The sequence below is a fragment of the Protopterus annectens genome, chromosome 1.part2 (genome assembly GCF_019279795.1).
Source record: "Protopterus annectens isolate FY-2018-M chromosome 1.part2, PAN1.0, whole genome shotgun sequence".
NCBI classification, from domain to species: Eukaryota; Metazoa; Chordata; order Ceratodontiformes; family Protopteridae; genus Protopterus; species Protopterus annectens.
This window is the reverse complement of record NC_056727.1, coordinates 722,344,727-722,357,853: the sequence shown is the minus strand read 5'-3', so window position 1 is coordinate 722,357,853 and position 13,127 is coordinate 722,344,727. Positions and strand designations below refer to the sequence as shown.

General features: G+C 39.4%; 1 protein-coding gene across 1 annotated transcript in view; it reads right to left on the bottom strand.

The window, feature by feature from the left end:
- Positions 1-13,127, bottom strand: part of LOC122792408 (kinesin-like protein KIF28P) — a 1,102,337-nt gene that overhangs the window by 348,532 nt on the left and 740,678 nt on the right. Inside the window, exon 15 of the mRNA XM_044060197.1 lies at positions 2,627-2,745. Within this exon, the coding sequence (XP_043916132.1) occupies positions 2,627-2,745 (119 nt within the window). The remainder of the gene's footprint in view (positions 1-2,626; positions 2,746-13,127) is intronic.

Genomic DNA, 13,127 nt, shown 5'->3' with positions numbered 1-13,127 from the left:
CAGAAACTTCTAGATTTCTATGAGGATCATAATGAAAGTGTCAAATGCATCTTTACAAGAATAAAGCACATCCTTGTGCAGAAAGGACTAAAAGTACAAAACATGGCTAGCTATGATGCAGACAATGCCTCAGTTAATTATAGAAAACACAGATCTGTTTTTAAACATTTGAAAGCTGAGGTGCCTCATATCATTGCAGCAAACTGTTTGTGTCACATAATACACAACTGTGCCAAGCATGCAAGCAAGACCCTTGCAAGGTTTGACATGGAGACTGGTTTTGAAAGCACACAGTGAGTTTTCTGCAAAAAACTGTCACTGTTGAATGATTTCTATTCCTTCATAGACCAGGAGTGTAAGGAGTCATGCATCATGTTGTCACAAGGTGGCTGTCTTTGTTCCCAGCTGTGGTGAGGCTGGTACAATGCTGGCCCTCTATTAAAAGATAATTTATTAGCAAAGGGTCTGATGAGTGTCACCCCCTTATCTGGAGATTTGTGGAGGCTGATGAGGATGGCATCAGTGAGGATATCTCAGAGTCAGAGTGCTACATACATTTCATGCACAACATCCTGCAGGTATTCCAAAAGTCTGTAGCAAAACTTGAAAGTAATACACTCTGCCCCAGAGTTGTACACAGTGTTGATGAGTTGCAGGGAAGGCTAGATGGCCAGTTCTTTGATGCTAAAGCTTCATCTGCCTTAAAATTCTTTATTCCAGCCATGGCACAGCAGGTCTGTAGGGGACTACTGTGGTTTTTATAGTATTATTATTTTATAGTTTTTATAGTATTTTTATAGAAGCACTTTGTTACCTATAGAAGTGGCTTGACTTTGATAATAGTACCTTTAAAGCCATGCAGGTCCACAGCCTGCAACATCCTGTAACTTGGCCAAAACTATGTACAGTTGCAGATGTTTTCAAATTGGATGTAGACATTGAAGCACTTTATTTTTATTCTGACTACTGCACTTTACCTGCTGCATTGCCAGCCCTGTTACAGAGGATGGAGGCACCTGTAAGTGATTGCTGGGTGGCTTTTTTTTAGTAAAGCTTTACAAACTGGTGCAGTTTGCCCTTTCAATTCCCCCTAGCAATAGCTTTGTGGAAAGGTTTTTTCAATTATGGGGAATGCATGGACTGATACAATAAACAGAATGCCTGTATCTGTTGTCAAGGCTAAGTTGTACGTCAAGCGAAATTTTAACATGAGTTGTTCACAATTTTCTACATTTATATAAAGTAACCAGCCATTACTTGAGGCTGCCAGATCAAATGCAAAATATAGCTTCAAATATAAGCAATGATTATAGCAAGTGGTCTGTTCTTGCTGAAAAACTTCAATTTATATATAAAATTGTGACAAGACTATGATTTTTCACTTTCTATAAAATTAGTAATGTGACCCATGATTTTATATTCAGTTCATATTCAGTTTTCCCATTCTTGTTTATCTTTTCTCCAGTGATGTGGTGTCATTTTGATGTACTGTTGTTTGTAGTGAACCCTTAACAATGTACTGCTTTGAATGCATTACTGCTAAATAAAGTTGTTTACCTTACATCTGATTCATTGTATATTTTGCCCATTTATTAGTAACTGCATGTGGTACTCAAGGCTTGTGCTGAAGGGCGATGTTAGATAAAAAGGATTGTGGCTACTAAAGGGAGTAGGTGTGGCTAGATTACGCATGGTGCAGGGTTTATTTTCTCAGGAAATGGCACTGTAGAAAGATGGCAAACCTAGGTACGGGATGTGAAGGAGAATGAGATATGAAGCAAATGTGAGGAATAAGTAAAAGGAAAGACAGAAAAATAGAGAAACAAAACAAAAAAAGAAGTGTGGAAGAGATATGAGAGGGAAATGTGCAGCTGTCGCCCACCCAGGAAAAGAAGGCAATATTTCAGAAGTTTGTTGACACAGACGCTGGTAAGTCAGGGTGCACTCACCAGATGAAATACCATAAAGACACAGGGCCTTAATGGCCCACCAGACAGGCCCTTTACCTTGTGTCTAAATGAGTTAAGCAGGCCATTAGAGAGGACATACAGGAGCTGTTGAATCTAGGAGTAATCCAGGAATGCAATAATAAAATTCTGTTTTAATATGTCTTATGACAAAATAGGATACTAAATACACATACTGTTTTATTTTTAATACAAACAGTAATAACATATTTCTGATACCTAACCTGAAGTAGCCTTAAGTCCCTGAAGCCAATAAGTGTGGGGAGGGTTAGTGTGGTAGGTGTAGGGGGGGTGATTTGAGGAGCCCCACAAAAATGGTCTAAATCATGCCTTGCAATTGCTAAGCCAAGACCTGTACATTACACATATATATATATATATATATATATATATATATATATATATATATATATATATATATATATACACACACACACACACACACACACTATTGAAAGACAGGGAAAAAAAACTACTGCAAGAACAGAGAACAGACTCAGTGAACCAATGTGTTTAATTTATCCTGTAGTACCTTGTACTGCAATCAGATTTTGTCCACTTTATTGTGTCATTGAAATTCACAGTACAATCCTTTGACCCCCCCCCCCCAATAACTTACATTTCTTTTTTGCTGTTCTTCTAAGTAAATGGTTCCTTACCTTTCTCAACTCCTTGCTCATCTGATTAGCTTCCTTGACTAAAGGCATTATCTTGATATAATCATGAAATACAGCCAGTACACTGGGGTTGCTGCTTCCACTCTGACTGTTTACAGCACCTAGATCAAAAAGAAAGAGTACCAGCAAATAAGAAATGCTGACATTATATACAGTGCTGCAACTGACAGAACTTCATGAGATGTATTGCTGTGCATTTATGTAGCAGAAAGATGAGAGTACATTTTCTTTTTCTTTTAGCTTTTTCAGTCTACCCTATGAACCTGAACACAGAACATGAGTAAGATTCCAAAACTGTAAAAATATTGAATAAGTTTTCTCAAACTGACTACCTTTGAAGATAAATCAATAGCATATTGGAAAGAAGAAATGGCATGGAATATCATTGGTGAAATAACTGAGAAAAACTCAGGTTTAGGGCAAGCAGTGTAGTACATTACCCTGTAAGTACTTAACCTTAGTTACTTTCATCCCAGATCTTGAATTCAGTTTACAGTTAGTTCTGTTTTGTTTATCTTTCTATTTAGAACACTCAATACTTAACTACATTTAGGTATGTGAGATGTTATAAATGCATGGACTATCAAATTATAGGTTGACAAAATGAATAAAAAAAAATACCAAGCTGGCGTTGGTTAGTTACTCTGAAAAGTACTGTAAGAATGTTCTCATAGGTTGGTACTAGGCTATCGGCCCTAGGGCCTATACAAACCTAGCCATAACAATTCCCTGCCTATTTCTTCCCACAATATTTACTTCCCTGGACCCCTGTCTAGCAGGGCAACTGATGTGATCCCTGGGGTGAATTTCCTATCTCCCATCCACTCGTCAAAGTTCCTTTTGAAGAGGGCCAAAGAGGTGCTCTGCTTGACATGTATGGGCAGTCTATTCCAGAGTCTGGGGAGTCTATGGTCAGGAACCTATCCCTCCAGCATGTTTTGTTCATTGTGATGACAAAGTTTAGATCCCTGGAGCATGTGGCACTGAGGGATTGGGATTTCTTTGAGTGTAGCATGTCCAACAGCTCTGGGTTTGACATGGCCTTGTATGTTAAGCAGAGATCGCTTCTGAGTAGATGATATGCCACAGACTATAGCTGGAGTTTTTTTAGATGGTCAGCATAGGGCATCTGCTTTAGGCCTGTGATTCTTTTAGTGAGGTATTTCTGCGGCCTTTCCAGTTGTTGCAGATGTCTTGAGAGGTACATACCAAATGGGGCATTGTATTCTATAATGGGTCTAATGAGTGCAGTGGGACAATGACCTCCTTTTTTCTGGATGAAAAGCCCTTAATGATGAGGTGTGCCAGATAGAAGGATTTCCTAACTGTTGTGGCGATGTGGTTATCGAAGGTGAGACCACTGTCCACCTGTGTCCCTAAGTCTCTTATCACACTTTCAGTGTTTAGTGTAATGTCACCTATGTGGTAATTCATGGGTACATGTTTTTTCCCAAAGGGGATAACTATATATTTCTTTGCATTGAGCTTGAGCACATGGCTCTGGCACCAAGCATCTGTTTCTGTAAGGCCCTATTGTAGAATAGCCACATCAGTGGCGGCTCGTGGCATCGGACTGTCGGACTGCAGCCTCCTCAGAAGAAAAGAAAAAAGTACCTTTTTGTGTAGGCAAGTGTAGCATTATTTTTTTTTTTTTACTGTGTCTCTCAGGCAAGCTGCAGACTAGTCTCCATGACTCGTAGTTCCTTCCTGCCTCAGCAAGTACGCGCATGCGCACTTTAACCGCCTTGGGTTGCGGCAGTATAAATAAAGACTTTTTTTTGTTTTTGCTGCAGCCCAGTGAAGGAATTAAGGCATCAGTGTGATGCCCAGCAGTCTATGCGGTTCCAAACCGCATAGAACTCAAAGGGGTTCGGACTGTGACATCCGCAGGCAGGGCAGGCACGTACATGACGTGCTTGGCCTAAAATGCTGCTGATTGGTTGTCGCTCTCTTCCTGGGCTTTATGCGCTGGGAAAAGAGCGAGAATCAAACAGTTTTAGACAGTTAGTGTTGTGGACTGAATTGTCTGATCATCGTGACTGACTGAGTCAATCGCATTTCGCAAGGGAAGGATTTACATAGGCTATTCGCCTTTGCCATTGGAATTGGATTTCTATTTTTTTTTTTTTTATTTTGGGTGGCCTATATTTTGTCAGCTGTGCTGCAGAAGAACAAGAACTGAAGAAAGAAGTAGTAGAGTTAGAGTAGAAGAAGAAGAAGAACAGAGTAGAGTACAGATAGTTTTCTTCTTGGTGGTATGTATTTATATATTATTTTTTATTGTCCCAGCCAACTGCATCTTTTATTTTTAACTGTCAATTTGTTTATATCTGAACATAAAACCTGTTCATGACACATAGATTAATTTCATTTAATCCTGACAGCTGCTATGAACAGAACATTACTGTAGACTCTTCAGTGTTTTTTTTTAACTTGATTTGCTTACACACAAGGCAAAATGAGTGAAGTCTGTGTAACATGAAAAAGTTAAACTGTTTTGTTGCATGCTTGTTTAAACAGAGGCCTGAAGTAAAAAAGAAAACCACTTGGGTTAACTAAAAAACAGGAAAGTTATGCAACTGAAGTGTGTGCGTGTGTGTAATGCCCCAATTGCTATATACTGGTGGCTAGAGAGAACAAATGGTGGTGGGTAGAGATACTCAGGTTTGAACCCTGTAACCTGGATGCAGGTGGCAAGGACCTGATTTCCCTATCCACCACCATTTGTAAAAAAATGTGCAGATTTTTGCCTCATATTTGTTCTGTTCCTCATAAAATCTGTGGTTTCTGTATCTACATTTTTCCTTGCAAAGTCTGTAGTGCAGTCGTGCACTGGTAGCATTGCTGCCTGACAGCTACAGGTTCTCTGGTTTGATTCGTGGCTGGGGTGCCTTCTGTGTAGAGTCTGCATGTCCTCCCATCTTACAAAGATGTGTCTGGAGTTTCTCCCTGCTCAGCTGAAAATTGTCTTTTGTTCCAAGTCAAACTATTTTCCTGGTTAAATGTTTAAAAATAACAGGCTTTTGAATTTCAGACTTCATATTCTTCAGAAAGTACATGGTAACACAAAACCGTTTATTCTAGCAGTTGTCTAAGTTTATAACATGGATATTTGAAATGTGTCCCTGTTTTTGGGACTGTATTCCCTCATTATTGGCTTTGTCCAGGTATTTTGTGCTATGGTTGAGAGCTAACTATGGTGAGAACTGAATTCACTGAATGTTTGGGGGCTGTATTCCCCCCATTACTGGCTTTGTCCACATGTTTTTTAAGAGGTTGAGAGTTATGGTGAGAACTGAATTCACTGAATATGTTTGAGGGCTATATTCCCCTATTATTCGCTTTGTTCAGGTGTTTTGTGCTAAGAGGTTGACAGCTATGGTGAGAATTGAATTCACTAAATGGTAGCCATTTAAGTTTGTCTTCCTCTCTTTCACAAAACAGCTGATTTGGCATAGTGGTATGTTTCTCTGACTGTTTTGCACAGGGTCCCCTGGGTTAAAGACGTGGCAGTGAAATGTTTGGTGATAACACAGCATTTTTTTCTAGCAACTTTCCAACATTATACAAGCAATGTTAAAAATGTGTCCCTGTTTTTTGGCCTTTTGTCCCCCCCAATAAATTTAGGCTTTTTCCAGATTTCTTGTGCTGCAAAGTTCAGAGATACAACTGCGTGTCAAGTAGATTTTACAAGGAGCTGAGAGCTGCAGGGGAACTAAACTTTAGTGCTGCTTATTCTGAGTCTGCTTGCATTGTTAATAGCACAACAGGTAGTGTACTTGCTTTTGATGCAGAAGGCTGTGGGTTCTACTCCCACAGTCGATAGATGCATTGCTGATACTGTACTGTGTTGTAAAGGGGGTGGATGCTGCAGTCCTTTTTGGCGACAATACCTAGAGTAGTAATTATGAACCTGTTATCAGTTTGCTATACATTCCCTATTGCGATATTACTAGCTTATCATTTTTTTTAATGCATGCAACATAGGCAATTTATTCCTCAAGGGCAACAGGCACTTTATTTGTAGATGAATAAACAATGACATATAAAGTTGTTTGCTAGCAGCAACCTCTTCATTGTTACAGATTTCTTTAATGTGGAATTATTTAGATGACTTTTACTACTTCAGATATTGTGCATATTTACTGATACTGGTGGACTGTAGAAGGTTGAGTAGACTTTTATGATGGAAGTGTTCTGAATTGGGTAGTTTTGTCATTGGTGCATGCATTTTGTTTCATTGTTTACTGGAAAAATGTTCAAAACAATAAATTTAAAATGTCCTCTAACAACTGTACTGCGTTGTACAAGGAATACAATTTAATACAATCGGGAATGTGTATCAAAGAGCATGTGTATGTTTCGTGTTCAAGGGGCTTATGATTTGAAAACAGCCCAATGTTAATCTTTATCTGCCACTGGCAAAATGTATTTTCTTTGAATGTGGGTTTCAATGCTGTTTCAATGCATGTGAGTTTCAAGGGCAGAGAGGTTTTCATGCTAAGTCTGTTTTTATTGTGAGACTGCATTGCTTTGTTTAGCAGATATCTATTGGGGTTTGTGCTGTAAAAATGCAAAATAAAACTTTCAAATGAAATCTAAATCATCGCAGAAGTAATGCAGTATGCACATTACAGTGTTTATGGTAAATGGGGCAAAATAACCAAGGAATGGGACATTGGAATGGTTGCAGGGGGGAAGGCTCCAATCGGCCATGATTTTGAGAGGGGAAGGGCAGCAAACTCAGACAGCCCCTGTTGAACTATACCTCATAGCTGTCCATATTTTTGCAGAATGAATAGATATTTGCTTCTTATTTTTGGTTTGTTCCTCATAAAATGTGTGGTTTTCTGGCAAATTATTTAGGAATGAAGTCACTAAATGACAGACATTGAGTTTGATGTCATAACCTTCAGAAAAATGCATGCTAAAGCAAGACCTGTTAAAAATTCTATCAACTGTTTTAAGTTTATACAAGAGCAAATTTTAGTAGTGTTTGTATGTTCCCCCAATATATTTGGCCTTGTCCAGATTTCCTGCATTAACAGATTGAGAGGTACGTGCAAATAAATTGCTTTATAGAATTAGGCATATCCAAACCTCTCAACTGTCCCCGATTTTGGCTCAAAATGTTGCTCTTCCCCTAATAATCCCTCTGCAAAATGGCAATTTTGGAAGAAAACATGGAGGGTTTACAATTAATAAATAACTGTAATAATCAGTTATAGATTACTTTTATTTCAGAAATGCACATAGATTCTTTTATTTTGTCAGCTGCTCAAGTTAGCAGTACTAATATTAAAACATGTCCCTTCTTTGATAGGTTCCCAGCTGTATTGTGTGGCTATTTTATATTTTTGCATCACATTTTTGGTCCATTTTTCATAAAATTGTGTTTTTTTTGGCAAATTAGTGACAAATCATTAAAGACTGAAGTTAGAAAATAATGACAGATATTTAAGTTTCAGATTTCATACCCATTCAGAAAATTCATACTAATGCAAGACCTACTATTCTATTATCTTTCTAAGTTTATAAGAGCAATATTTAAAAAATTGTCCTTATTTGTGGGCCTTTGTCCCACTTCTATGTATGGCTTTGTCCAGATTTCTTGCTTTGAGGTTGAGAGATATGACAAATGTGTCAGGGCCATCACAGTCAGCCAGAGACATTTCAAATTGTGACAACTTGTTGCACCCCACTACCCCATGTAGTGACTGTGGATGTGTCCAAGCAAGGCAAGGAGCAGTTATTCAGTGTAAATGTGCAGACTATCCCCCCCCCATCCAAGGTGAACACAAGTACTACAATGGCTTTTCATCTGTCACTGATTTTGCAGAATGTTCTGGTTTCTGTCATATTTTTATACTGTTGATTTATGCTTATTATTATTCGGAAAGTGCCTTTTGCTCTATGTTTAAGTAGCAGTGCTTTAATGACCATCAGGCAAGCTTGTCTGATATTGTAAGATGCAAGTACGTTTTAATAAGCAGTATTGCCAACATTTAAAGCCTTTCTGTTGTTGCCATGCAGAGAATACTTACATAACTAGATAACATATAAGCCTTGGGTATTGAAATGCATATGACAGTATTTGTAATAAAGGACAGGATTACATTGTTAAGCTCATTACAGGCTTTACCTGCAAACTAAACAGAATGCCAATCTATCATGTGTGGTCCATATCCTGTGCAGTAATCCTTTAAGCAATATATGTTGAGCTTGTTTCTTGTTTGCTTTTAATTTTTTGCTTTGATCATGTTTTCCCCATGAAACAAGTAGATAGTTGTTGTCAGGCAGCATGTCTTTTTTGGATAAGAAACATTTTTATAAATGGGGGTATAAGAGAGATTGCTACTTTCAGCATGTTACTTGGTACTTTAATAAAGCTGAATATAAATTATAATTAGAACTGGAGTGCAAGGAGAAGTGATTTGAGTTAAGTGCTGCTTGTTTTTCTTATACTTGATTTTGACTGGCATTCCAGTAATGTATTTAAAAAGTAATTTATTTTGTTATGCTTCGCATCCTTTTTGTTTCCATCTAGATATTAAGTAAGCTGTCATGCAGCCAATGGATTGAAATATTTTTTTTCTTCTACACTTCATTTTGTCTTGATTGGACTCTCATAATGATGGTTTGGCACCCAGGGCAGCGTATTTAATTAAAGTTACAGTTTTTGTGGTTTTGAGCATAGCTCCTCCCCTTTCTAGTTGGCCATACCCATTCCCATTGACCCCACCCATTAAGCTGTCTCCTGCAGCCCCCCTTTAATTTGAAGTCACCAGCTGCCACTGAGCCAAATCATTTGGGGATTCAATAATGGCTCCCAGTTTGCAGTCATCTGCGAACTTTGTTAGCCAGAGTCTCCTTAGTGTTGGCCTGTATTTCAGAGAAGTAGATGTCAAACAAGAGTGGTCCCAGGACTTAACCCTGAGGTACTCCACTTGTCACTTGTCTGGAGCTGGATTTGGAGTCGGCTACTTTTACAGCGTGGGTTCTGTCAGTAAGCCAGTTGGCAACAGCTTAGTAAGTTTATCTATGATTCCAGAGTGGGGGATGGTGTTGAAGGCCTTGGCGAGGTCCAGATAGGCTGTGTGGACCACCTTACTCTTGCCCACAACTCTCGAGACTAATTCAAAGAAGTCAATCAGGTTCAGGAGACAAGATCGGCCCTTCCGAACCCAAACTGGGTGGGGTCCAGTGTTTGAAGGCTGCCAATGTCTTTATTTATAAGTTCCATGATAATACGTTCCATTGCCTTGCAGATCAGGCTCATCAGACTGATGGGGCGGTATTTCCCAGGATCCAAGGTGGATCCTTCTTTGTGGAGTGGGATAACTGTAGCTGTGCACCACTCAGTGGGCACAAACCCTGAGGTGAGGCGATGATTAAACATTACACTTAGGTGAGGTGTCAGTTAATTTTGTAGTTCATGTAGTACACACCCCAGGATGTCGTCTGGTCCCGTGGATGCTGTATTCTTAGCTTTGGGTAGTGTGGTTTGTACCTCTGTGGCCATTATTACTAGAATTTGGCAATATTTCGGTATTGAGATGGGCCCTTTAGGGGGTGAGGGGGGGGTGAAGTTGTCACTGAATCGAACTGCCAGGATATTGGCAATATCCTTGGGATCAGTATATTTAATGCCATTCTGTTGTAGATCAGAGCAGATCTGAGCATTGCCATTTAAATTCTTGATATAGCTATAGAATGCCTTGTGGTTGTCTTTGGAATCTTTGGCAATTTTATTTTCGTAACTAGCTTTGGAAGATTTTATGAGGGATCTCAGCTTCTTACTGAGGCTGGTAAGGAAGTTTTTTGCATCCTGGGATTTTCCTCTTTTCTGCCGCAGTTTCTTCCTTTTGTTGTAAAATTTGTTTATGGCAGGGGACCACCAGATTGGCTTCCTTTTTTTGGAGGAGAGTATCTTGGTTCTGTCTGGGATGGCAGGATCAAGCACGAGTGGATGTGCTTGTACAGTGCCTTAGTGTAGGATTCAGCAGTCGAACTTTCAGTTCCCATCTGCATGGGTGTCATGAAGTTTGTCACTTCAGACTTGAGTAGCATGAAGTTGGCTTTAGAGAAGTTTTTTACAGAGGTTTCCTTACTGGGGGTTGGGGGAGGGATGTGGATGTCAAGGGTGATTAGCTTAGGGTCAGACCTGACCAACAAGGGGGTGACCATAGGTGTGGAGCATCGATTTCCCATGTTGGTAATGACCAGGTCTAGGATACTGGAGCCCCTGGTGGGACTATGGATTAGTTGATCCAGAGCATTGGAATTTATGAATTCCAAGAACCGTTGGGAAAAGGTGTTGGTACATGAGTAGTTTTCCCAGTTAATGACAGGGTAGTTGAAATCACCCAGTATTAGGGTGTTTGGTTGTATCTTAATATTTTCCAGTACGTTTAGAAAGGTGTAGTGAGAATCTTGGGGCATGGTGGGGATCTGTAGCAAGCTACAATTTGGATTGCAGTCTTACCTAGTGTTAGCTGCACCTGGAGAATTTCAGATGCATTGTGTTGGGCAACTAGCCCGGTGGTGTAAATATCCTTGGTGAATATGGGCACTCCTCCACCTTTAGTGTTTTGGTCCTGGTTTGGTGGCCAAAAAGTGTGGTAAGAGTTGTAGCCTGGTATTGCAGGGGTGCTCTCTGGAGCCTTGAACCAGGTCTCAGTTACTGCACAGATATCAATGTTCTCCATTTTTAAGAGTGCCTCGAGAGAGTGCATTTTGAGGTTTAGACTTCTAGCATTGAGTAACATTACTTTCAGATTTTGCATGCTTGTACCTGTTATGGTGGTGGTTTTGTCCTTTGAACTTTGCCTAAAAAAGGCACTATAGGGGTGGCAAGAGCCTTAGCCAGTAACCTGAATCCCAGGGGCGACAGGTGCAGACCATCTCTGGCAAAGCATCGTGGTCTGTCAATCATGTCATCCCAGGCAGACAGATACTGGATCCCCTTTGAATGACACCAGAAGCTTAGCCAATTGTTGAAGTCAATCATTTTGTCCTTATACTGTCGTATCATTGTGGGCGAAGGCAGGATACTACTCAGGGCTAGGGTCATACCTGCCTCTTTTCATGATGAGCAGCAGGGGAAGAAGAGTTTGGTAATATGGTTATTTGACATCTGACATGCCTGTTGCTATTAAACAGACTACCAGGCTAAACTGATAACTGTAAGTTTCTGCCTAGTTTACCCAAAGCATTACTAATAATGCAGGCTATCTAATATACTTGTTAAATGAGATGGCGGTAAAACTGTACTACATATGGTATAGTAAAATTATTACAACTATGTTTTGGGGAGTAAGGACAAGCCTTCCTGCAGCCACCATGTTACGGGCTGTACCCCAACATATCGACTGATAATGTATTCCACTCCAAGGCTGCATGTCTTCGAAATAAATGAAAGCCAAGAGATTTGTTTCTTTTTCAACACAAGTTGCTGAATTAAACAAAGAAAATTACTGTGTTAGGAAAACTGTATTTTTGGGGGAATTTTCTGAAGAAATTAAAAAGTCACACACTTAATTTTTATGCACAAACCAACTTTTTGTCTTTTCTCTGAGTAACTGACCTTAGAAGTTGCAGGGGTTGGGATGCATAGGGTACTTGCCCTCTGCATAAAACACTGTTTTCAGAAAATGCCCACTGATAATCTTCTCATTGCAATTTTGTGCAGCTGAGCTGGAATGGTTGCTGTTTTGGGTGAGACCTCAGATATTTCATTTCTATTACTCCATGACGCTGTATGACTTCAAAGTTGTAATATTTAAGAACTATGTGCATTGGGTGTGCAGGGATTCTTCCACTGAAAAAAAACGTAGACCTGCACTTTGTGTAGTTAGTTTTGGACTTATTTTTTTCATTTGGAACAGTTTGTACACAATGTCATATACATTTTAACTGAATTGTAGCCTTTATTACTATTTATATTCTTGTCTGCTGTATACAAACATTCACAAATATCACTGTTTTCTGTTGTCTGACTTTAAGTATCTTCTGAACTATAATATTTTGTAAGTGAAGCTGTGGTATAGAGCTACATCATGAAAGTTAATTGTCCAAAGTATCCTTTGCAAAATCCATATATCATTTATGGATGTTGTGTATCAGGAAATTTCCTGCTCCCATTAAACTTTTTTGTATTGGGACTGTAGCATTTCTGCATGCTCTGTTATTGCAGACATTCATAAGTTAATGCATCCAGTGTTCAGGATCTAAAGAGGGTAATTTGTTTCTTTGTTTTGAGATTTTTTGGTGCCTTCTGGTGGACTTTTGGCTAGGTTACACAAGACTATAAGGAATGTACAGTTGTCAGTTGTGGGGGGCTGTTTCCATTTTTGCCATACTTCATTCCTCAGAGTTAAAGATGTTTGAGTTCAGTGGAAGGCCCTTCAGTTTTCATAGGTTTATAAGGCCTGTGGAATAAGTGGAAAGGATTTGCCTTGCAGCTGGATTAGAAAATTGGTTA